This window comes from Drosophila miranda, chromosome XR (genome assembly GCF_003369915.1).
Source record: "Drosophila miranda strain MSH22 chromosome XR, D.miranda_PacBio2.1, whole genome shotgun sequence".
Lineage (NCBI taxonomy): Eukaryota > Metazoa > Arthropoda > Insecta > Diptera > Drosophilidae > Drosophila > Drosophila miranda.
The window spans coordinates 1,941,511-1,966,068 of NC_046674.1; the positions used below are offsets into that span (position 1 = coordinate 1,941,511).

The 24,558-nt window shown below is 47.2% G+C and overlaps 3 protein-coding genes across 5 annotated transcripts in view; 2 read left to right on the forward strand and 1 right to left on the reverse strand.

The window, feature by feature from the left end:
* Positions 1–10,704, reverse strand: part of LOC108151804 (peroxidasin) — a 28,571-nt gene extending 17,867 nt beyond the window's left edge. Inside the window, 1 exon segment of the mRNA XM_017280654.2 lies at positions 10,250–10,704. Within this exon segment, the coding sequence (XP_017136143.2) occupies positions 10,250–10,410 (161 nt within the window). The 5' untranslated portion in view covers positions 10,411–10,704.
* Positions 10,705–13,923: 3,219 nt separating this feature from the next.
* Positions 13,924–16,168, forward strand: LOC108152155 (uncharacterized protein KIAA1143 homolog). Its single transcript, XM_017281274.2, has 3 exons — positions 13,924–14,149; positions 14,234–14,384; positions 15,848–16,168. Exons 1-3 carry the CDS (start codon positions 14,042–14,044, stop codon positions 16,057–16,059), a joined length of 471 nt encoding a protein of 156 aa, XP_017136763.1. The 5' UTR covers positions 13,924–14,041; the 3' UTR covers positions 16,060–16,168.
* Positions 16,058–24,278, forward strand: LOC108152153. Of its 3 annotated transcripts, none has more exons than XM_017281269.2 (7): positions 16,058–16,168; positions 19,290–21,961; positions 22,026–22,283; positions 22,352–22,600; positions 22,679–22,858; positions 22,938–23,280; positions 23,346–24,278. In XM_017281269.2, the coding sequence occupies exons 2-7, from the start codon at positions 19,361–19,363 to the stop codon at positions 23,348–23,350; spliced, it is 3,636 nt and encodes a 1,211-aa protein (XP_017136758.1). In that variant the 5' UTR covers positions 16,058–16,168; positions 19,290–19,360; the 3' UTR covers positions 23,351–24,278. The 3 variants fall into 3 exon arrangements, with proteins under 3 accessions (XP_017136758.1, XP_017136760.1, XP_017136759.1); XM_017281271.2 differs by having other exon boundaries at positions 22,355–22,600; XM_017281270.2 differs by lacking the exon at positions 16,058–16,168 and adding an exon at positions 17,702–17,906.
* Positions 24,279–24,558: the final 280 nt, after the last annotated feature.

Below are 24,558 nucleotides of genomic sequence, written 5' to 3' on the forward strand. Positions count from 1 at the left end.
CGGGGCGGTGCTCCTGTCCTGCCGGGAACTGCTGCAACAAGAAGTTGCACGATGTCCGCTCACACGGAATTGATATGTGGGTCCTTTGGCCCCAGCACACCATCGCTGGCTGGCTGCATGCCCAGGACTTTGCTTTTGTTGCAGTTATCTGTCGCTGCTGCGGTTACGCACAAGTGGCTATGGCAGGCGGAGTCCATGCCCCATGCCGCACACACCACAGAATTGTTATATTCAGTAATTATGTCCAATAAGCGACGAAGCGTGAAGCGAACGCCCTCCTACATGGCTTCATTCAGCTCCTCCTCCGCCATCTGCCCTGCCCTGCCCTGCCCCCCCGATCCCCTGTTTGAGAGGAAGGAAAACGTTGTCGTTAATGTTGTCGTTATGTAAGCTAACCCAGTTTTAGCGTCGACATGGCATTTCCTTCCTTCCTGTTTCTGCGTTAAATGCAATCCTCGAGGAAAATCCGCAAGAAAAGAATGAAAGGCGCCCACTCAAAGGGGCGTGCAGTGGAGTGGGAGTGGGAGTGCGAGGGGGGTTTGAGGGTTGGATAAAGATTGCTGACTGCATGACACGCCAGAATGGTGCGTCCTGGGAGGGGCCACGGAGCCAGGCAGCAAAAGTTAGGCCACGTGCGGAAAATTCACTTCCGAGAGTCGGAGCGAGCGAGCGAGCGAGCGTGAGGGAGGAGGGGTGGTGAGTACGGGAGGAATCTAAACTTTCGTTGCATACTTTTGGGCTGCCACTGAAAAAACTCGAAAAAGAAGAACTCCCCAACAGTAGGAGGAGGAGCAGGGCAGGAGCAGCGGAGGGAAACTCCCGAAGAAAACCAGTAGGAAAAGTCGAACCTGAAACCAGAAAACCAGCTGGAGATAAAGCAAGGAAATTCCCAAGCAACAAATTTCGAAGCCTTTCCAAATTGCTGGTCATCTGAGGCAGTGCACTCTCCTCGTGCTGCACTCCTTGGGTGTCTGCAGCTCTCTTAGCTCTCCCCTTAGATCGTCCTTAGGTGTCCTTAGTTCTATTTATAAAGTGTTCTGTTCTGTTCTGTTCTGTTCTTTACACACGAGGACTGCTCTTGTCACAGCTCGAGCGTCACTTTTCTGTTTTCTTGGGCTGCTAATGTGTTGTGCCATCAGCCATCACCATTCTCTGGTCTCCAGGTACAGCTTCCCCTACTGGTGCTCCCCCCGCAGCCACTGCTGCCTATCCTGCCCCTGTTCATCCTGCTAATGATTCTCCTTCTCCATTCCATTCCGTGCTCTTATTTCTTCTACTCCCAATATTACTTATGCTCCCCTTAGCTCCATGCTCTTCCTGTTCCTCTTCCTTCTACCCTCCTCTCGTCCAAATGTTTTTACAGGTGTAAATGTCTCACAAGAGCACTTGCCACACATGCAATTGCCGTCCGACTAAAGGAGCGAGCATACATGCGAGTATTCCCATTCCCACAGCAAGTCCCGTCCCCCTCCTCCTGAGGACCTTCAATTCCCATCTGCAATCTCCTCAGGACTTTCATTCCCATCTGCATTCTGCACAGGATTTCATACTCCTCGTACCCCCCCTCTCCGTCGGTGACTGGTGACTGCTGTGGCATGCTGCTTTAGCTGCTTGCAGTTCGGTCAACACCTCCATGGTTAAAAGTGGCTACCAGAAGAACGGTGCCCATTGGGGGAGAGTGGGGTGGCGGGAGGAGCGCCCTGCCACTTCAGTTCGGTTATAATTCTCACATTTTCAGGCAGCACACACTCCGCCATTCCCCCTCCCCCCCTCCGCCACCCTTCACCGCATGGGTATTTTTGTTGAACTAAATTTTATTTAAACTTTCGTTGCTTTTGGGTTTTATTTATTTTTTATTTGATATTTTGGCAGCGTGTGAAATTCAATTATACAGCAGATTTATATGCCCCTCCCTTGTCTCCTTTGCCTTCCGCCTTCTCCCATCTGGCACTAGGATATATATTTTATATATTTGAAGAGCCAAAAAGGGAAGCACACACACACAATGCACGTGAAGTGGAGTGGATATATGTATACAGGAGCATTGCGTACGATATATGGATCGTACGAGCATAAAAACGCAATGAAATCAGTTCTCCATTCAAGTGGAAATGGTTTAATATGCGGATAAAAGCCGAATATTATGCCAGTCCTCGTACATATATTGTATTTTTTTGCAGTGTGTGTGTTCTGGGTATTAGATTAGGGCGTGGGATTGGGGGAGGATATTAAATGTAAGTTCTTTTATTGTGTATTTCGGCTATTTTCAAACTATTTCCAAATTCTTTAAAAGGCAATGTTTCCCATTGCAATGCATTTGAGCGAGTCCGTGGTATGTGGTATTGAACAGAGCCAAATAAGCTTTTAAGGATCGTTCCACATTACTGTGGAGAAATTAGCCGCTTATTTGAGCCTTCTATAGTTCATAGTCATTTGTACTTTTCGCTATTCCTATTCTCATCATAGTATTCTTCCGCTTGAGCCCCAAAACCTAACTGCAACGCTCTCACACGCATAGCGCTCTCTCTAGTGCGCTCACACTTGCGTGAAATAAGACCCGAACGGGAGTTAGCGGACCACCTTGTACAATTTCATTGTGGACCTTCGCAACGCGTGATCTTCCAATCCCCTTTTGCTCGACTTCTTCTCGCGGAGTAGAGGTTAGTCGAGAGTTCTAGTTGAAACCCCAAAGAACCCAAAGAAGATAGCATAAATATTAAAGATAATTCAGTCCACTAATTCGGAGCCATTACGTATACGCCATGTTAATATCTGCCAGAATCTTCAGCAGGAGCTCGGACCAACTGATGGCCACTCGACTTGCCCCGTGTGCCCCTGTGCCCCTGTACCTGCTCCACTTGCCACATTTACATTAACATTATTACGGCTATGCATCTGTCCGCTGCCTTGGCTACGTGGTCTGCCACTTGGCCCTGGACCTGCTCTGGACGGGGGTGGGGTTAGTTTGCCGCCTCGTCGAGCAGTGAGCGGCAGGGCAGTAGCCCAACCAGTGGCAGTGGCATCTTTTCTTACATTTTTTTCCACTCGCCCTTCTGCCACTCTGACTCTGTTGTTGACTTTACCTGGTCGGCTCCACATGATGGCCAGCATCGGCCACGGCATCGGCAACGGCATCTCTCAGCGCAGGTTTCAGCATTCCAGGACTTTGCTTTTTCAATGCTTTTCATTCGCTCGCTTTTGGGCTTCTTCGGATTCTACTTTTCTCTTAAAACGGGTAAGGTAATTCCGGAGTGCTGCTTGGGGTATGCCACAGGCAGGAGGCAGCAGCCGGAGGGGTCTTTAAATATTTAAGATCCATACTGGCTCTTTTGACCTTCTTCAAAGGTCTCTGCTACTCTTCTATCGGGTTACTTCGTCTTTGACCCTTCTACACTTTTAAGGATATGGTGATACACAAGGCTAGCATTTACCAAAGCTATCACGGATACTGTTTCCTTGTTTCCCATTGTTTTTACGGTATCCCCTAGTCGTATATACACTCTCTGTCTCTCCGACTCTCCGTCTCTCTGGGTCTCTGTGTTTTTCTCTCTTTTGCCATTGCATACTTATGGACCGCTTCTACTGCTTGTTTCTTATGCTTGACCGACAGTTGCCTCCGACAGAGTCCGATTCCGACTCCAAGTCCGAATCCGTGTCCGTGTCCGTGTCTGTGTCCGTTCTGCTCCGTGTCCGTTGCACATGCCGATTGCTCCACTTTGACATGTTGCCGGTTGCTATCGGGGCATCAGAGCTCTGCCCCAGCCCCAGCCCCAGCCCCTGCCTCTGCACCTGCCTCTGCCCCTGCCCTTTCCCACCTCGTGTTTTTTTTTCTGCTGGGGCAAAATAACTTTGCTTATAAATTGTGGCATGTGTTTGTGTAGTGATGATGTTGGTGGTGTTGCATGTTATCTCCTGCCACCTCCTGCCACCTACTATCCCGCCAGTATCTTGCTATTTTGCATTCTTTGCTCTGCACTAACGAGCATGCGAAATGACAAAGCGTGTGGGCGTTGGCCAGAGGCTGGGGGCTGGGGGCGTGGACGATGGCAATGAAGCAAGTGCTACTTTGTAGCATTAAAGCAAAGGAATTGGCAGGAATGCAAAAGGGAGAATGGCAAAAAGAAAAAAGCTAAACTTTAAATGCAAATTGCACAGCGTGACGAGACGAGTGGGGGAGAAGGTGGGGCTGAAGATGGAGCCAAAAGAGGGATGGCTGATACGATTGGGGGCAGCCATGCTGCATGCTGCATGCTGCATGTGGCAAGGCGAAATCAATAGAAGATTTTTCTATGTCAAAGTGAAGCGAACAGCCTGGCAGGCAGGCACAGAGACAGAGGGATAGACAGTCGGACAGGCTCCTTGACAGAATCGCATTGGGGCTCCCGCTCTCTCGATGAAACTCGAGATTCGGCTTCCTTCACGTTAGTCTCTATCTCTCTCTCTCTCTGTCTCTCTTCGATAGCCCTCTCCTTCATTCCATCTGCATTTGGCAGTGAATTAAAAATGCATACGCTTTGATTGGCAAAAACTTTGCCCTGCCGCTGGGGACCCTTTCCCCCTGCCCTGCCCTGTCCTGCCCTGCCCTGCCCTGCCTCTGCCTCTGCCTTTCCCTTTGAGGCGGACAACTTTTCTCATTCAGCTTTAATCATCCAAAAATGTAACTCCCATTTGACTCTTTCTCCGTCTCTGCTTTTCTTTTTGCCCCTTTCTCTATTGGTGGTGCACTGGGGGACGGCTTCATTTGCATAATTACAAATCATATTACCGATTGAGTGGCACATTCTGGCCAACAGAATCGGATTCATTTTGTTTTCAGTGCCGTGTCGGGCTTTTGTTGCCCGCCCTGCAAATATTTAACAATCGAAAAGTCAGACTGAATGCCACAAAAACCAAACACTGCAACTGCAGCCGAAAAAAGCTCTTGCAGCAATGATATTGTATTGCACACGAAACGGGGGAGAGGAGAGGAGGAGCCAGACGAGGAGTGCGTGTGTGTGTGTCAGGGGAGGGGGATTGCTAGCTCCAAAGGACGAAGTTTGAATGCTCTTTGATTGATTGGTAATTGAATTGGCAATTGCATTTAGAGGGATTTATTGCCAGGGACTAAACGCAAACAGAGATGGATGGATCTGCCACAGGAAGACAGAGAGTGAGAGGGAGAGGCAGATGGAGAAGGGGAAGGGGAGTAGTTCTTCGAGTGTGTAAACTAATTTCTTAAATGAACATCTGGTATTCTTTGAGTATTCCCTAATAATAATCCCATAAGCATTCATCATTCAGTTAACATTTGAGGCTCGCATCAATTGAAGCTAAAAACTAATTTAATTCGTATGAAATGCATTTGGGGGATGCATATTAAATCAAATCAAATATTACAAGCAAATTAGGCAATCTTTAGACAATTTGCAACAGCTTCCTGCCATCCAGAAGATACAATATTTGAGCATATTCCACAAAGACAGCCCCAACCACAGCCAGAGGCACAGCTGCTTCTGATTCTGATTCTGATTCGGATTCTGCTTCTGCTGTAATTATTCCAACAAGAACCACACCTGAACGGAAAACCCTGGATATCATTTCACTTCGAGTCCCCCCGGAAATGCAGGCAGGACCCAGAAGCTGCTGCTAGGACATCCATTGGCAACAATTTCAATATTTCCACCGACAAATAAACAGCAAATGTAAATGCAAAATTCCAACAACTAAAAACAACAGCAGCAGCAACGAATGCTATGTGCAAAAAGGAAATTTATGCATATTTAATAACAGAGGGAACGGGGGAATGGCAGAAGGAGGAGGAGATCCTGGAACCAGGAACCAGGAGCCCGGATATGGAGACGACGACCCGTAGAGCGCTACACAAAATACAAGGCATTTGTCACGCATAAATGCACCAAAAACGAAATGAGAAATTCACAGAGAGAAAGAGAGAGAGAGAGAGGGGGGCACACAGCGAAATAGAAAGAGAAGAAAAACAGCGAGCAGCCAAAGAGGGAGAAAGAAAACACCCACCCAACCAGCCAGCCAGCCAGCCAGCCAGCCAGCCAGCGTATTGGAGCGGGAGGGCAGATTGAAACAATTTTTGGGCAAACAAAAAATACTTTTCCCAAATAGTTGATTCACAAAACTCACAAACAAAAATCCAAGCAAATACTATACTATGTACAATGTACATCGCAATGTAGTGGCCATATATTATGCAGAACAATGCATGTGTGTGTGTGTGTGTGTGTGGGCGTGGGCGTGGCAAGAGCCAGCGAACTGGACACTAATCAAAGTTTTTAATATGCCAGGCATATGGCAACGTGAGGCGATTTTTGTTCCAACAGCAAAGCCACCCACACAGGCAGGCAGGCAGACAGAGAGAGAGAGAGAGAGGGGGGGGGGGGGGGGCAGACATTAGATGAGATATATTTCATATGTGCATAATGCCCGAAGTTATTAGATTGCACAAGGCGCTGCCGCCGCTGCCGAGCCTCCAAAGAGCCTCCTCCAGGCAAAGACCAGAGGCCACACTCGCAAAAACAACAAAAAGAACAATGGAAATGTTTGAAAAATATTTGATACGTCAATGCATATATGGAAAAGTTCCATGGAAAAGTTAACCGAGACCATGCTAATATTAAACCCATTTCCATATGCCTTTGCTCCAATATTATTTTCTAAATTGAATGAAACTTAACTAAATCAAGCACTTGGCATATTATATCATTAACTTTGATCTGAAAGCCTCTCAAGCAAAAGTTCCCTTTTTTTTGGTCTTGTTTTTCTCTACGCCAAAAGTCTTTCCAAAAAGCCAACTAAGTGTCCTGTTGGGGAAGTGATTTATGGGAAAATTTGAGGTGATATGATATGGTACGACCGGTGCTTAATTCAATTGAAAAAAAAAACAAATAGAGATAATTTATGGCCTCGCAGATTTTTTAATTTTTTTATGAAAACTATACCCATGATGAACCCCATCCCAGAGCTAATAAAATGGCATCGAATCATGTGGAATAGTGCGGTTTTCAAACTCAGAAATGCCCATATCTGACTGGCAAAGGAAGGTATATATATTTGAGGGGTTTTCACGTTTAAAGTTCCTTTTGGAGTGCAAAGACACTACCATTTTTCTCAGTGCATAATAGATTTTGTTCATCTGCTGCACGGGCTCCATCTGTATTTTATGTGGTTCGCTCTTCTATGCAAAGAAAGCAGGGGCGGAGGCATGGCTTCGAGTGTGGCATGCCCCGCTCGTATAATGACAAAGCAACTGCCTCCGAGGAGGCAAGAAATGTGTGTGGTTTATGGGAGGTCAGCGGAAAATGCATCATCATGAAATGAAATCAAGTGCATTTATTTAGGTCCGATGGAAAGGGAGCAAAAAAACTGCAGCCTCCCCTTCGCCCCCTTCGCAGCGCGAAGCGCCATGTGTGTGGGTGGGCGGAGTGGCGTGGCAAGATGAATGATGCAAGTTGCCGGCCGCCGCTCGCATATGTTACAGAGTCTCGGCTCGGACTTCCATTTAGTTGCAAGTTCAAAATGCACACGGAAAGAGCCAAAATGTTTGGCCTTTTGTTGGGGCACGAAGGGCAAGGGAAGGGGTTGAGATGGGGCAGAGGCAGGCAGAGTGAGTTGCAGTTCTTTTTTACGACCCAGCAGCCATTGAAAGCGGAACTTTCAATGGAGGCAAAAGCTGAAAAAAAGGCAGAGGACTTTATGCTTGATGGATGGACAGTTTCAAGGAAGTGAAATGTGGCTTAGGCCCTGAGCTGGCGTTAGCGCTGGCGCTGGAGAGGAAGGCTTTTTCAATGAAGTGCGGATAGCAATATACAGGATATTTTCCCCGGAGCAAGTGTAGACTTGCAAGCAAGATATCACATTAGAAGTAGGACTATAACATGGAAGCTCTCATTCATTTGAATATACTCTTAAAATCCTAACAGTTTATCTGTGAGACCATTGCAGGATATGCACTCATTCTTTCACCCCAAAAATAGAACCCCAAAGTTTCGAAAGATATCAAATCTGGCTCTCAATCTCTTCTACAACAAATTTCAGGAGAATTTCTGGCTTAAGATACATTTTCCTGTAGCCTTTTGAGCCAAGAATTCTTTGCTTTGGCAATAGTGGATCCAAGAGGTTTCTGGAGCTCAAATAAAACACATTTTTGAGATGAATATTCAGGAATTCGTTTGAATAAACTATTTTATTTGACTTTGCTTCTTTACATTTATTTTCTGTCAGACATCTATCTCGAGAGCGCCGGCCCGAAAGCATCTTCCAGCAACGAAAATTATAAACAACATTTTGGCCATTAACAAAATTAAGGCAAAAACATTTCCATGCGCATCGGAGAGCACAAACAAATACAAAAATATAATGTCTGTCACTGCCTCTGCCTCTGCCTCTGCCTGGAGACTAGTACATTCGAGCATTTGGTTTTTTTTTGTATTTTATTTTAGGAGGCATTCGAGTGAACATTTTGAGAAAATATGAAATATAAATGGAGAAAATCTGACCCGACTCGAGTCGACTCGCCGCACATAAACATGTGGGCTGCTGCCCATGGAAAGCACACACCACATGGAAGGGGGCAAAGAGGAAAAGCAAGCTGGAGGAAAAACCAGGGAAACTTTTTAGACACATGCAGTAGTCGTACTCGTACTCGTACTCGTTATAAATGAAACAAATTAATTAAAAGTGTGCAACGGGTCGGATGCGGAATAAATGAAATGCGAATCAGAATGGAATCAGAAAAGTTGCTGAATGCATCCACACCACCACTCGCCCCGTCTCTGTTGCTCCCTCTCTTTCGCCTTCTTTTGGAATTTTTCCTATTGTTGTGTGAGTGTTTTGTGTGCATTCAGCTCTCGGGGCAATGATAAATTATGCAGCCATCACCTTATTTAAAATGAAGATTAATTTAAGTACTGCCAAAAGTGCCTCTCTCCGTCTGTGCTCTCTGTGGCTACTCCTTTTTTGTGGGGGTGGGGGTGGTTTGGGGTTTCACTTCTTTGAGAAATTGTTGTGCGGCAAGCCAACAAATGGTAGAGGATCAGAGGAATGATATGGAGTGCGGATTTGCAGTATGCGACTTCGGATGATGGATAAACAAAGAATTCTTTTTGCTTATGCCAGTTCTGTAGAGCTTATGGGATGGGGCTGGGAATGACTGTCGAAATGCAGGAGGTTCTCGATGAAATTGGAAGATACATATCTCTATGTTTCCCTTGTTTTCAATTTGAAATCTGCTATCACTGGGTTTTTCCTCAAGTTCAGAACTTCTCCGTTCACTTGGATCTGTATAGATCTTTCATCCGGTAAAATCTGTCTCTGTAGCCACTGTGCCTGCAGCACCGTACAGAAGAAGCCCATTCCCTGGCTGACAGAATGTGTGAATATCTGTCAGTTTATTCGTGTACATCCTCAATCGTTCGCTCAACAACTTAACCCAATGAAAATTGAATTCCCCCATAAATACCAGGAGAAATTCCACCTCCAGAGCAGAGCTGTCTCTCTTTCTATCTGTCGTCTGACAACTTGCCGCCGGCTGTGGCAGCTGCTACCGTTGCACAGCAGAGCACAGCAGAGCACAGCACAGATGCTGCCCCAAATGGAGGAGCAGCAGGAGGGGCAGGAGGAGAAAGCATGCCGCGGCCTATATAAATATGCATATGCTCCACAAACATTTGCCAAGTTATCCGCCGCTCCATCCACCCACAAATCCGCTTCGAGGATTCGGATTCTGGTGGTGTGGCACCCGAAATTCATGCGAAAGCTGCTGACATTTCGGAAAATAAATGCAACGTCAGAAGTATTCCGCGTGCATGCAAATATTGCGAGTCGCGTAGTCGCGTAGTCGCGTTGTGTTTGCGTCGCCTCCAATCGCTTTGTGTGGGGCATGGCATGGCGTGCGATAAATATACAAATCCCAGGGCACAGAGCACAGAACACAGAACACAGAATCCAGAGCCTAGAGCCCAGAACCCAGGCAGCTCTCTCTCTAGACATCCGTTTAATTGAGTCAACACGATGGTGGGGGTGTTGATGGTGGTGGGAGGTTAGGTTGGATGCATGGAGATAAAGATGATGCTGGCACAGATGGGGCAGGGCATCAAATTAACGCCACTGCCGCCTGCAGAGAGCCAACGGAAAACATTAAAAACTAATTTATGGAATTTGGAATTTGGAAAGCCAACAGCCAGAATGATTTATGCAGAGCAGAGCCCCACTCCCCCGGAAAAGGATGAAGAGGAATACTCACAGAACTTGGGTGTCGTAGGGCACTTGCGGAGTGGTCGTGCGCTTCGCGCGAATGCAGCGCACGGTGCGCTCGTAGCAGTTGCATCCTGTCGGGCAGTAGGCGGCCTCCGACCAGCCCGCCAGCAGGAACAGGTGGAACAGGAGCACTCCTCGCCACCACATGGCTATGTCGTAGATTCACAGAGGAAGCACCGAAAAAAAAAAAACGGAAAACAACACAAGCTTCAAGCGATAAAACGTGGACGAAGAGCGGAAGTTCTTGAGCCTCTTATCGGGCAGCTGTGCTTCTTGGTTTTGTGGTTCTTGTAGACTGCGCAAGTGCGACACTCCTCACATATCGCGGTACGCGTTCCAATCTACGGAAGTTCTATTTTAGATATTTTTTGCCCTTTGGTCGGGTTTCGAGAGTGTTTTTGCCGAGTCAACTGCACGCGCCAAATGCCGACGAGCATCTGAATCGAGGAACAGAAATGTTGAACATAAAATATCCGACCGAGTTGCATGCAGCAGAAGCACACGAGGGGCATCGGCATTGGCACTGGCATCGGCGTCGGCGTCGGTGTCGACTTCGGCTGCCTCTTCCGGATGCAGTCTGTGATAACAATTTTCCTGAGGCGAACCGAAACAGAGAGCCGCTCAAGAGTACTCGATATTAGTTGGGGGCCAGCAATCCAGCAATCCATGTGACTGAAGCCTACACTGAGCCAAAGGAATGGCTGGATGGATGGGTGGCTGCATGCTGGCTGCTGCACCTGGTGGCACGGTGGCACGGTGGCATGGCACCGTCAAGGCCAGAACTGGAGTAGAAACCGAAAAACAAAAAGCACAACAAGCATACGCCACGTTGCACATGCAGCATTAAATGCTTTGCCTGCTGCTGCCTCATTTTTAATGCATGAGCGGAATGGGCGGAAATCGGGGGCAGTGGCATAGAGCGGTTGCACACTCCATTTGCTTTGCCAGCAGCAAAACGCTGCAACTAGCTGGCTTAAGCGAGTTTTGGGTGATAAGACGCGAAATCAAATTTAAAAGCTATCAATTTGATATTAGTTTTGGGACCTGACAAAAACCCTTTGGGGAATCGTTGGGGGAACGTTGGGGGCTGGCCTGCCAGCGCGTGCGAGGATGTAGACAAGCGAGGGGCTCGGCGTCGGTTTTGGGTTCCTCTATGTGTATGTGTGTGTGCTTTTTGGACACCAGGCGGGATACGGCAGACAGCAGACGGCAGATGCCATGCTGCAGCTCATAAAATTTCCCAGTTCTGGTGCAGATTTCATTTTGCACTGTCTGTTTTGTTTTCTTCTATTTTTGCCTGCAGTTTTTTGTTAGCTGTCGAAGTTTTAAAATCAATTTGCAGATGATTTATTATGTTCGGGGTATGTAGAAGGGGGCCAGAAGGAGGAGGACGAGCTGAGCAGGGGAATGTTCTGCATACGACAGCGACGGCAAATGGAAGCCACTGACGTTGATGAATGCCGCTGTGTATTGTTCTGCTGTCAGTTTTGATCAAATTTGTTTTCCCGGGCATCGAATTTCAGGTGAAGTGGAAAACTTGCAAGTTATGCGGCACTTTTCTGGGTCCATTTGTTGCTGTTGCAGCCTGGCAGTGATAGAGAGAGAGGGGGAGGGCGTGTGGTAATCTGCAAATTGATTGCAGTTCCCTGGGAATCGAGAGGAAAACTCTACCAAATTGCAGCATTCCGTAGACAGAGCGTGATACCATTGATACTAGTATATATTTCGGAAGTACATAATCACTCTGGATGCTTGCTTATTATGACGGATTTCTCGTTCAAATAAGAGCGTCATTCAAAAAGTAACCGCTTTTGAAAGTGCACTGCCCACTCAGCCATAGTTTTAGCACTAGCGCCTGCCAGACCTGCGATACTAAATACGCATCTCTATCACAGCTGTTGTCTTTCGATACTAATCAGAAAAAAATTACAAAGAAAATGCACAATATGTAACTTAAATTGCTATAAATAAATACATAGAAGAAAAAATCATTAAATTAGCATACCGCAGGTCTTAGCGCAACGTGCGCTGCGTTGCTTCAAAACATTCGTGGTAAGGCAGGAGAAGGCAGGGTCGCCCTCAGGTGTTCTGACCCCCAGAGCGTACATTAGGCGATAACAATAATTGATAATAATTTGTATCCTTTTTATTATAATTGTAACTAGAGGTTTAATTTTAAAAAACTCCGCTCCCCGCTGGCAGAAAACAGGCAGAAGACCAAGCTTTTTGAATGACACTTATGATATTTTTCTTAACGTTATATTGAAAAACTTTCAATGGTCGTAATGTCCGTAATGGCTTCATTCATACATCTCCAATCAATTTTTGGGAACATTGTGAGCCGCGGCAAGGGTCACGGCTCTACTTTTATGCCCGGTACTCAGTCAATATATGTACATACATATGTGAGCTTATGATTTATATAGTATAATACATATTTTACGTAATTATACGCAAGGGCCGGAATTGGTTTTGCCGCATGGTTTTTTACTGTTCTAATGTTAATTTTTACACTTCGCTTGCACCCGTTCCACCTAGTGAGCTATTCTATGAGAATTTTATAATATTTGGTGTTTCATCATTACTCACCTGTTTTTTATTCATCTGTCTCTCTCTTTCTTTCTCCCGCTTCTCTTGCCAACATCAAACATTATATCTAGCTCCGCTTCGACAAGGAGAGCGCCCTACACGATTAAGAGTGAGATAGAGCGATAGAGAGAATGAGAAGGTGCGTGGAAAGGGTAGCGTAGTCACTAAAAATGGATTTCTTCCTTCCAGCTATCATAATAACAGTGCAAAAACTCACAAGAGCTTAGTTGCTCTAGCTCTTATAGTCTCTGAGATCTAGGCGCTCATCGGGATGGACGGACAGACAGACAGAGCTATATCAAGCTATATGCTCAAATCGTTCCTTAATATACGTAGAAGTCAGATCCGTATCAACCAGAACAATGAAAAAATCAGCTCGGAATTGATCTTCCGGTGTAAAGTTTGTAGACTCATCATGACTTTCTATCGTATTTTGTGATATGAATCGTCAAATGATGAGTCAGCTCCAAGATTTTCAGCTAGTTTTTTGGCATCCTTCAGAGCAGATTCAAAGCCTTTATTCTTATAAAGTATGTGAGCCGAGGAAAGCGTGCAGTGGAATGAGGAATACGACAGCGACGGCAAATGGAAGCCACTGACATTGAAGAATGCCGCTTTGTATTGTTCTGCTGTCAGTTTTGATCAAATTTGTTTCCGGGAATCGAATTGCAGGTGAAGTGAACTTGCAAGTTATGCGGCACTTTTCTGGGTTCATTTGTTGCTGTTGCAGCCTGGCAGATATACAGAGAGAGAGAGAGAGAGAGAGAGGGCGTGTGGTAATCTGCAAATTGATTGCAGTTCCCTGGGAATCGAGAGGAAAAAACCACCAAATTGCAGCATTCCGCAGACAGATACCAATGATACTAGTATATATTTCGGAAGTACATAATCATTCTGAATGCTTGCTTCTGATGACGGATTACTCATTCAAATAAGAGCGCCAATCAAAAAGTAACCGCTTTTGAAAGTGTACTGCCCACTCAGCCATCATTTTAGCACTAGCGCGTGTCATTACTGCGATAGTAAATACGCACCTCTATCACAGCTGTTGTCTATCGATACCAATCAGAGAAACTACATAAAAAATGCACAAAATATGGCTCGAATCCCCCTCCCACCCAAGAAGCAATCAAAATAAAAATAAAAACCCGTGAGGAATTCGTGTGAAATAGATCCTCATGACGTTGCTATGTCCAAGCGAAACAATATAACCTACGTCAAGCCGCAGGAACCCAGTTTTTTGGCCAAGCTGAAGGCGGAAATCGGCTACAAAGAGGGGCCCTCCGTCGACACAAAGGTAAGTTTCGCGCGAACCGAATCTGGCCTCCAAAGCGCCCTCATGACCCAAACGTGACTGCTCTGTTTGTGTCTTTTGGAATAGCGCCAACGACTCGAAGACGAGGACCCAGAGGGCTCGGACTCTGGCGAGGAACGGCCGGAAAGGGAGGACGAACAGCCCCAGGTGGTGGTGCTGCAGGCCGGAGATCTATCCGCCGCAGAGGCGCTCGAGGAGAAACGTTTAGCCGCCAAAGGTATGTGTACCCACACAAATACTCTCGCACCCATCCGGCATATATGTATATATGTACGCGCCAGCTGCAATGGTATGGTGTCGGTGTGTGCGTAGGTAGGATGTAGTTTGTCTGTGGCAGTGTTTAACTTTCAGTTCGGTTGAGTCAGAATCGAGCGGCGGTCGTTTTCCACGCTTCTTTCTGCCCTATACTATATACTATATACCATATATGCATACATATATACACCCGTATGTACATGCTACGTGTTTCGTGTGTGTGTCTGAATGTGCGCGCGTGTTTGTGTGTGTCTTTGCATTTTTGCAAATGAAAATTTAAATAAAATATAAACAAAATAGAGATCCAAATCCCAACTGTGAAAATCGAAAAACAATCGCAGAATCGGCGCCCGCTCCACATTTTGAATTTGCTCTGGTGCGTTGTTTGACAGAGAAAAAGAAAACGGTTTTTGGATGTTTGTGCTGTATATTTTGGCAATGGAAAATTCGATTTTTGATGATAACTTCATCAATCCTAACCTCGAAAATGTTTCTGGCTGGGAGTTTGCAACTTGCCACGCCCGCCAGGAGCCGGAGTTGCGCTGCCCGCCCACCTGGCCTGGACTGGACTGGCGTGCCGTCATGGTTACCGTGACAGCACCCGTTCCGTTCCTCAAAACCGACCCCATTCCTGGCGGAGATTCGCTTTTGCAATTAGTGGCCAGCGGAGCACCCTCGCACCGACAAGACACACTTACACAAACGCCCACACGGACACGGAATACTTAGACAATGGCCAAGGCATACACACTGACATTTTCATTGGGGGCTCCGCCAAAGCAAAGCATGTGATGAAAATCATAGTCAAAGTGGAGCGCACGATAAAGCAGCCGGCAAAGAAGTTAACAAATAACAGCGGCCCAACAACAGCTGCCTGCCGCTGCCGCTGCTGCTGCTTGTCGGTTGTCGCTTTGTTGCCCGCCACAGTCGCTCAGTCTCCGTCGCGTCCCGTCCCTTCCCGTCCCGTCCCTCCACTTGCACACTAGCGCAGAAAATCGGGTGAAAACGTGTGAAAGAACGAACGAAGGAAGCAGGCAAAGAGGAGACAATGATGAACGAAACAAGCAAGCAAAGAGTACGGCAAGTGGCTTGACGACGACAGCGACGTGGACGTGGAGGAGGTAGCTGGCTATGCGGGAAGCGGGGCGGGAGACGGGGGCCCAGCAGTTGTCCGTTTTGTCGTTCGGGTTGCGAATCCGATGGTGGAGCACAGGGGGGAAGAGTGGTCAGGGCTGAGAAAAACGCTCGCACAAGAGATATATATTGGGGCTCTGCAGAGCAGGGGGCGGGCATAGGTTTTAGGTGGCATAGTTCGGATTCTGAGTCGCCATCATCATCATTGGCATATTGTAATTTAAACCGATTTCTGTGCAATTTTCTAATCAACCTTTTACCTTATCCTTTTGCTTATCCTCCCACCTCCAGAGCTGGCCGAGAAGCGTGCGGACTTGTCCCAACCCATTGTATTCAAGCAACGCGTCAAGCAGCCCAACGTCGAGGAGGAGGCTGATAAAACCAAGCCCAAGAAGAGCAAGAAATCCGATAAGGGAAGCAAGAAATCCAAGGCCGCTGCCGTCAGCAGCAGCAAATTGTCGTTCAACGAGGACGAAGAGGACAGCGAAGGCGGAGAGGATTAGGCGAGAACTTCCAGCTTTCTAGTTTTCCAGCTCCTGCTTCCAGCTTCCAGTTACTGTTCAGTTCCAGCCCCGTCCCGACCCATTGAGGTTGTTTGCTGTGAATGATTAGGTGAGTGCCGCCTGAAAAACTGTTGACTAGCAATGTGCGAAAATGAAAAGGATAAACCTAAACCATCTCCCGGATCCTTAAAATGTGTGTGTGTGTTTTTTTTTAGTTTCAAGAAACTGTTCTAATCCTATATAAAATGCCACAACTTATTTCGAGATTTGTGCGGCTTTTTTCCCACTCTTTAATATTAAGGTTACATCTAAATTCTTTCAATCGCAAAGAGTTTTCTTAATCATCAGATTTTCACTCAAATTGTTATCCCTCAAAAGATATTTAATGCACACAAATAATAAAACCAATTTTGATCCTTAATGCAGTGGAAAAGTGTGCTTCCAAAAGGATTTTCCAATCAGCGAAACATCCCATAGTTACAAATTAGAATTCAGATATATTTTATCCGACTGGCAAAGTCAGGAACAAGAAAAGGTCACGTGTATGTATAACATAAAATGCTTGTTACCGGGGCATTATAGCGGATAGTTTGAGTCTTTTAATGAACTGAACCCAGTACCCAGTAGTGGAGGGGGGACTACATACAAACCGTCCTACCAGTTGCCGATCACGGGGGTGAGAAGCGGGTTACTTTCAAATTTTGTACTTGCATATAGACCAAATCGCACACATACACCCATGCTTTCATATATGTATGCACATGTACATACATATATACATACGTATGTTTGTAGCTGCGTGCAATGTACATACATATATATATATATATAAATTCATATATATACATACATATATACGCATGGGAGCGAAAGAGAGGCAACGTAATCTGAAATAAGTTGGAGAAGAAGAAGAAGCATCAGCAGCGCCAGCAAAAAGTATCGTGATTGAGTTTAAGACGCTATGCATTAGTATTAGTATATGTGTAAGTGTGTGTGTGTGCTAGTGTGTGTGAGCGGGGGCCGGGGAGAATTTCCGTCTTGGAGCTGTAACTATTTTCCCATCAGCAATAATCCGATATCACCATCATCACCATAGTACGTTTCGCGCGGGCTAATTTCAAATATCTGCACATGCAGAAAGGAGACAAGAAACGTATAAATCTATCAACTACACCGGCGACGCGACAAGGCAATGCCGTTTCAGTTTTGTTTTGTTCATTTCGTTCGTGGCGCGCGTACAATTGTCAAATTTGTTTTTCCTCCCGTCGTACCATCCATTCACATGGCCCACCAATACACTGGCACTGTCAGTGGCCATGCGCTTCACACTGCCATTCGCTATTTTAGAGCGCAAAACTGTTTGTGTTCTCTCTGTGCGGCTCTCCATCTCCATTCAGTGCTCTCGGCAGTGCCGGCAACCGCCAAAGGTGTTTATGTCGGCAGCTGGGGGACAGAGGCCAGATCGAACGACAGAGGAACGGCCTTAAAATACAAATTAATTAATGAAATCTATATGGCACTTGTTCAATTTTTTGCATTTCGGCGTTATCGATTTCCGATAATTCGTCCCAGCACCGGTTGCAACCCTGAGCGCGCCCGGCTGTTCTATGCAACTCTGTTTTTGCTTTTTCCGCCTCACACATTTCCAGTTTGCTTTGCCTTGTTTGTCGTTTTGTGTCGCGCTTTACCTCGGCGTTCTATCCATTTTTTTCTTCACCCCCTCGAAAAGAATTTTTGTTGTTTGGAATAAAGCGTGCCAGAGCGATCTTTTTGAGAGTTGTTGCATATTAAGGGAGTGGAGTAGTAAGGACAACAGCGACCTGCTAACTGTGAAATGCAATGTAAATGTAAGTTCGGCTACTTGGCGTGGGCGACGCCACCGCACCGACACAACAAGATGCAGCAGCTGCAAAATGTTGTTGCTGCAGTGCAAAAATTAACTTTGACCAAATATCGGATGGTTCTTTGCAACGTAGTTTTAGTTCACTAAAAATGTATATATATATACATATAACATTCAAACACCTACATAGAAACACGCACACACAACCAAACACACACGCGTATATATATACATGTACATATATATATATATATGTACGCACACTAGCGCAAAAACACGCTCCTGTACCAAAGTACTCCACCACGCCGCCAAGCCAACCAACAACCAACACCACAAACGTCGTCATCATCGTCTCACCCGGACCCCGGCCGTATCCCCTCCCCTCGCCTCCCCTCCCCTCACCGCCCTGCCGTTCACCTCCACCAGCCCGCCCTGCCCTCCCTCCCTCCTGTCCCGTCATCATCCCAGTGTCTGCGTGTCCGTATGTATCTCCACAGAAACATACATATATACGGACATACTTACATACGGTTGTATATATAGATTGTACATATGTATGTTTGTATATTTGTGCGCTCGCCTGTCGCTGTGTCTGTCCGTCTGTATGTATGTATGTATGTATGTCAATCGTTTTGTTGGTTCTGCTCGGTAACTGTTCGTCTGTATGTTTGTATGTACATACATACAAACATATATGTATGTAAATATATACTTGTATATAAGTAAATATGTGCATGGCATGCCACATTATATATCAATACATAGTAATGTGCAACCATTTATATAAATAATCCCTGCATATAACTTTTTTTATGTAATTTACATGCATTCATTACATATTAAATTGTATTTTAGTTTTAATCCAATATGGCAGCCATTTTGTATCAATCCATTCTTTGAACTCCCCTGCCCCAGCCCCAGCCCCTCTCCGCCTACCATACCATCCATCCTCGACTCCGTGTCTCCCCCAATCCCCCCGACTCAGCACCATAGCCATCTCTTTCCCTAACTTGGAATGGGTTTTAATTCACCTAGATTTTCAATTTTTTCGGTGATGGTTATTCTCTCTATCTCTATCTCTCTCGCCTTCTCCTTTCCTCTCCTCTCCTCTGTTCTCTTCTCCCCTCCGCTTCTTCCTCTTCGTCTCTTTCTGCAGTCTTGGCTCTTTTTTATTTTTACTCTTTGTGCCGCCCGCTTTGTGCTGCTCTTTCGTTGCCTCCCATACCTTAGTTTTCTTTCATGTGCCAATTTTTCCGGTTCGTCTCAAGAAGAAGCTATGTATCAAGTTATTGCAAATATTTCATCCGATTTTTACCGATTTCTTCCGATCGGCACTTAGAGGAGTTAACCTACCAATACTAAATCCAATTTGTTTCCTTCCTTCCAGAAACACAAGATACAGCGCCAAGATACACCTCGACTAAGGCACATTCCACACACCAGAAAACAGACAAACAAATGACTGAAGTTGATGTCGTCTTGCCGGAGGGCGTGGCCGAGCCCACAACAAAGCTTGCCAGCGCATCAAGCCCGACCAGAGCCAAGGCCGACAGTAAAGAGAGCTCCACAGAGGCGATAGAGCTGGCCAACGATGATGAGAAGGCGGAGTCGGAGCTAGAGCCAGAGCCAGAACCAGAACCAAAACCAAAACCAGAGCCAGAGACAGAGGTAGAGACAGAGGCAGAGGCTGAACCAGAGCCGGCTGCCAAGGAGGCGGAAGAAGTGTCTTCCGGCGGCAAGGAGATCACAAAAGATGATGTTGTGGAGGCCTCCCCCAAGGCTCCAGGTCCAGAGGAATTGATGGATGTGGATGAAACCGAAACCGTGACAGAGGAAGAAGAAGATGGCGAGGACTCACAGATCACAAGCAGCAGTTCCAAGGAGCAGAAGCTGCCAGACGGCGACGAAGAGATGGACACAGTGGAGGAGGAAGCCACCACCAACGGGGATCATGAGCGAGAGGCTGAGGACGCCGAAGAAGACGATGTGGAGAAGATCGGCAGCACAGCAGAGAACAGCTGCGAGGCCGAAGATCCACTGGGAGCAGCCACCACACAGCCCGATACAGAGGAGGAGGAAGCATCTACCGAAAAGAAAACAGAGCTGGCGGAGGACTTAGACGGCGAGGAGAGCAGCCAGCAAAGCGAGACGATCAAGTCAGCCAGCGACGAGGAAGACGAGGACGAAGACGAGGAGAGCAGCGGGGAAAAGAAGGAGACCCTGAATGGGTTTGTGGCAAGCCCACACAGTCCAGCGGAGAAGTCCCCACAAAAGGAGAACGGCCAGGCCAGCACAGCCGAGGCTAAGGCAGCCGCCAGCAACCACGATATGAGTGTCGTTAATCTGGATGAGGACAGCGACGAGGAAATGGAAGATATGTCGGACCTCAAGGTGCCGCCCGCTAAGCCAGCTTGCACCGAGATCCCAGTTCAGCCGCCTGCTTCTTCTAGCGGTGCCGAATCTTCAGATGATGCAGTGCTGATACCCTCCGACTCTGACTCCGAGGCCGCAGCACCGCCGCCACCCATCAAAAAGAGTCCAGTGGCAACAGTGGCGCCCAAGCCAGCGCCACCTCCGCCGCCGCCCGTTCTAGATGACGATGACGACGACGACGACTGTGTGGTCATTGAGGATGATACGCCGCCAAGTATTTCGATCAGCGGCATGGGGCTGGCTGGCAAGCGCAAGAGTGACCACCCGGACGATATGCACCAGCAACCCAGCAACAAGAGGCAGCGGAGCAGCACGCCCTTGGGCCTGGGCCAGCTGACCATCAAGGATGCCCGCTCGCTAATGCCACACGAAGCTTCAACAGGGTCTGTGGGACCCAGGGACTCAATCTATCCAGTGACCATTACCAATGCGGTGACTGGGGCGGCCACCAATCTCGGTGTGACGCCGCCTAAGCTGGTGCCCATGGCGGGGAACAACGTGGCCCAGCTGAATCCCCCGACTCTGTCCCTCACGGGGCTGCCCAGCATGACCAACAATGCCAATCTCCTGCCAGGACTCACAGACGACATGTTCGTCCTCGAGGCGCCATCGTTCATTGTGCCCTACATCTACGAGAAGCCGCCCCACGAGAACATTCGCGAGGTGATCAGGTCGATTGAGACGAAGTACGCCTTGTCGCCCGAAGACCTCGCCGAGGCAGTCAAAGGCGACGAATTCGACATGATGACCGAGCAGAACAAGGAGGTCAAGCCAGCGGATCCCTCCGCCGAGGGCAAGAAGAAAAAGAAGCGGGCAGACGATGAATCGTGGTCGGAGCAGTCGGACGAAGATGACGATGACGAAGACGACGACGACTCGGAGTCCGGGGTGCGCACCAAGGTACTGATCAAGGAGGCCAACGATGATCTGACTGCCCTCAAGGGAGCCATCAAGCCAGCGGCAGCCCTGGCGGCCACAGGGGGAGTGGTGCCGGCCAACAATGCGGCAAACAGCGGAAAACCCGGACAGGAGAACTATTTTGAGAGTCCGCTCGGAAAGTTCTTCATGGACATTGGCGTGGGTCTCGTGCAGGAGTATGTCCAGGCTGATCTGCTGCGTCTCCAGAAGCGCAAAATGCGCAAATCCCTCACGCGCGATCCGAAGGACTTTGAGATGGCCATCACCGCACTATCGGGCAACCTGCAGGCCTCCAAGACGAAAAACGCCCCCTTCAAGTTCACGATGAAACGCTGCGAGTTCTGCAACTTCAAATCGGAGTCGGCTCTCTCCATGGCCAACCACTACGAGACGCCGCACATGAACGGCGTCCTGTACAAATGCAATTTCTGCACTTTTGAGATCCGCAATGCCACGGAAATTGTCTACCACATGGAGGCCGTGCACAACATCAAGGCGCGTCTGATCAAGCCACTGCCATACCATCAGTGCCCCAACTGCGGGTTCGAGGACAATGGCAAGGCCAAGCTGGCGCGCCATCAGCCGGTGTGCGCCAAAAAGTTCCGCCCGGAATTGAATTTGGCGCCTCCCAACGACTGGGAAGCCCCTGCCAAGATACCACGCATTAAGCCCAGGCATGGGCTTGTAGGCACAGCTACCGCCTATCAGGTAAGCGATATCCATTGGGATTTCCTTTGGAATTGCGATTAAAACTGTTTTATTTTTATTCCAGGCCATGGCTGCACAGGCAGCGGCGCAAAAGGCGGCATTGGCCACCATTCAACAGCAGCAGGCCCAGGCTCAGGCCAGGAACCTGCAGGCAGCTGCCCTGGCCGCCCAGAATGCGGCCAAGATGCGACAACGTGCCCCACCGCCGCCGAAGCCCAATTTGGTGCGGAGCCCTCAGACGCCTGTGCGTGGAGCCGTTGCCAATACGGGACTCTCCACGCTGCCCAATAGCTATCAGTTAGCCGCGGGACAGCTTGTCCAGGTATAATGATCAAATCAAATCGGATCACGTGGAAGATGGTTTGCTCAAATATCGCTTTTTTTCTGCAGCAGGCATCCAAGAAGCCGATGGCAGGGCAGCCCAGCATTTCCATAACGCCATTACCTCGCCAAAGTGCGCTCGTCGGTGGTGCGGCCCCCTCGTCCAGCAAGGTGCCGCAAGCGGCAGCTGGCATGAAGCCCGGCCAGACGCCTACAGGCAACAACAAGGCTCAGTTCGTCATCTGCGAGATATGTGATGGCTACATCAAGGATCTAGAACAGCTGCGCAATCACATGCAGTGGATGCACAAAGTGAAGGTAAAGCTGAGTTTCCATATTGCCTGTGTGTTCCTTTTCTAACGTAAATTTTCTATTGAATTCTATTGTGCTGTGCAGATACATCCGAAGATGATCTACAACCGACCGCCACTGAATTGCCAAAAGTGTCAGTTCCGTTTCTTTACGGATCAGGGACTGGAGAGGCATTTGCTGGGCTCCCATGGCTTGGTCACGAGCTCCATGCAGGAGGCGGCGAACAAGGGCAAAGACGCCGGTCGCTGTCCCGTTTGTGGAAGGGTAAGTGTTACTCGTCATCGGGGATTAGTCATAATTATTTGTGATTCCCATTGCTAACTGCTATTTTCTATCTGTACAGATGTACCAATGGAAGCTACTGAATCACGTATCGCGCGATCATCACATGACCCTGAAGCCCGCACATCTATCGTACAAATGCACCGTGTGCACGGCCACTTTTGGGATGTACAAACAGTTCGAGACGCACGTGTATACCGCCCACAGCACTGTGGCCAGAAAGGCGATGGACAGCAAGAAGAACAGTGCGCAGTCGAGTGGATCCTCCTCTGCGTCTATATCGCGATCCCTGGGGGCTGCCAACGACTCGCTGCTGAAGCCGCTGAAGATCAACGATGAGATCACCATCATACCACAACCCGCATCGAAGCCACGCATCACAAATATGGAGAGTCATGTTATAGGTTCGTCTTTATCCCTCGCTCCCATATAGAGTCCAATGCTAATCTCTCCTTTTATATCTGCACAGATTAAACAGACCGTGTTGGATCAACCAAAAACCTAATCTCGCATAGTTTTCAGCATTGGCAGGCGCTTTATCATTAGGTTTAGTTTTGTAAGCAGATCTAAACCGTGACGACGTCCACTTACTTTTCTACGACGTGGGACGGATGAGACGGGTCGGTCACATCCATATAGTTTCTTAAGTGTCCGAAGTGTATAAAAGTATAAGGAGAAAGTGTTATTAACGTAACCTTCCCTTCCCCCGGCATAAACTAAAGTAAATTATGCTACAGTTAAATCTTTCACACCAGCTACAGGATTCACGATAACTGATAAATCTAAATACGGATACTATTTTAGTTACGGATTACGGATAACAGATATATGTACGTTTTTTTGGAGTGCAGTGTGCACATATGTTGAAGTTGTAGCTACTACTAATCTATGATATATATATGAAGATAGACCACGTACATACGAGTACATTTAGCTGTAGATTATAGATCATAGTATATATATTTATGAATATTTTGAAAGTGATGAAGGAAAGCCGCCAGAGCGCATCGTCTGCATGATGACTATGTAAATTAGTTAAAAACTAAACTATTTATACTACAAAAAGTTCGAGTATCCAAATTTTGTGTTGCAGAATGTATATACATTTTGAATGACGCCCGCACCCGCACGCCCATCCATAATCTTTACCCCTGGACTCCAGACCCTAGACCCTGCTGGGTTCTCGAATCGCACTCTTACTTCTTCTTCAGAGAGAATGACGCAGGAGAAAGTGTGGATGTAACTGATCTGAGAGACGTTCAACCTTTTAATTTTCGTGTAAAAGTTTAAACTTATATTTATATTACTTATAAAAATATTAAAATTAAAATATATATATATATATCATCTATTATCTTGTAAGATCAATGTACTACAGTTATAAAGCAAAAACAACACAACACAAAACAACTGAAAATGATAAAATTAAAAACCTAGTTAATATAAAAGATCCATCTATACCAGCCTCAAGATTGTACATAATAATTGAAATTACCATACGTATAGAGAGATGAGGGGACCTGTGGATTCTGAGAAATTGAGCAAGTCTGAATCCCGTTCGCTAATGTGGCAGTGTAGCATCAACTCAACCTCAAACTCAACTCCGTTTCCGTGGCAGAGGTGTGAGAAGTGAATGCTTTTAGCAGTCACATGATCTGACACCTAAGACGGAGCACCCTGCA

Coding starts and splice junctions, on each gene's coding strand:
- LOC108152155 (XM_017281274.2), top strand. CDS start 14,042: ATGTCCAAGCGAAACAATATAACCTACGTCAAGCCGCAGGAACCCAGT. Junction 14,150..14,233: donor GGCCCTCCGTCGACACAAAG/GTAAGTTTCGCG, acceptor CTTTTGGAATAG/CGCCAACGACTCGAAGACGA. Junction 14,385..15,847: donor GAAACGTTTAGCCGCCAAAG/GTATGTGTACCC, acceptor TCCCACCTCCAG/AGCTGGCCGAGAAGCGTGCG.
- LOC108152153 (XM_017281269.2), top strand. CDS start 19,361: ATGACTGAAGTTGATGTCGTCTTGCCGGAGGGCGTGGCCGAGCCCACA. Junction 21,962..22,025: donor GCACAGCTACCGCCTATCAG/GTAAGCGATATC, acceptor TTTTTATTCCAG/GCCATGGCTGCACAGGCAGC. Junction 22,601..22,678: donor AGTGGATGCACAAAGTGAAG/GTAAAGCTGAGT, acceptor TGTGCTGTGCAG/ATACATCCGAAGATGATCTA.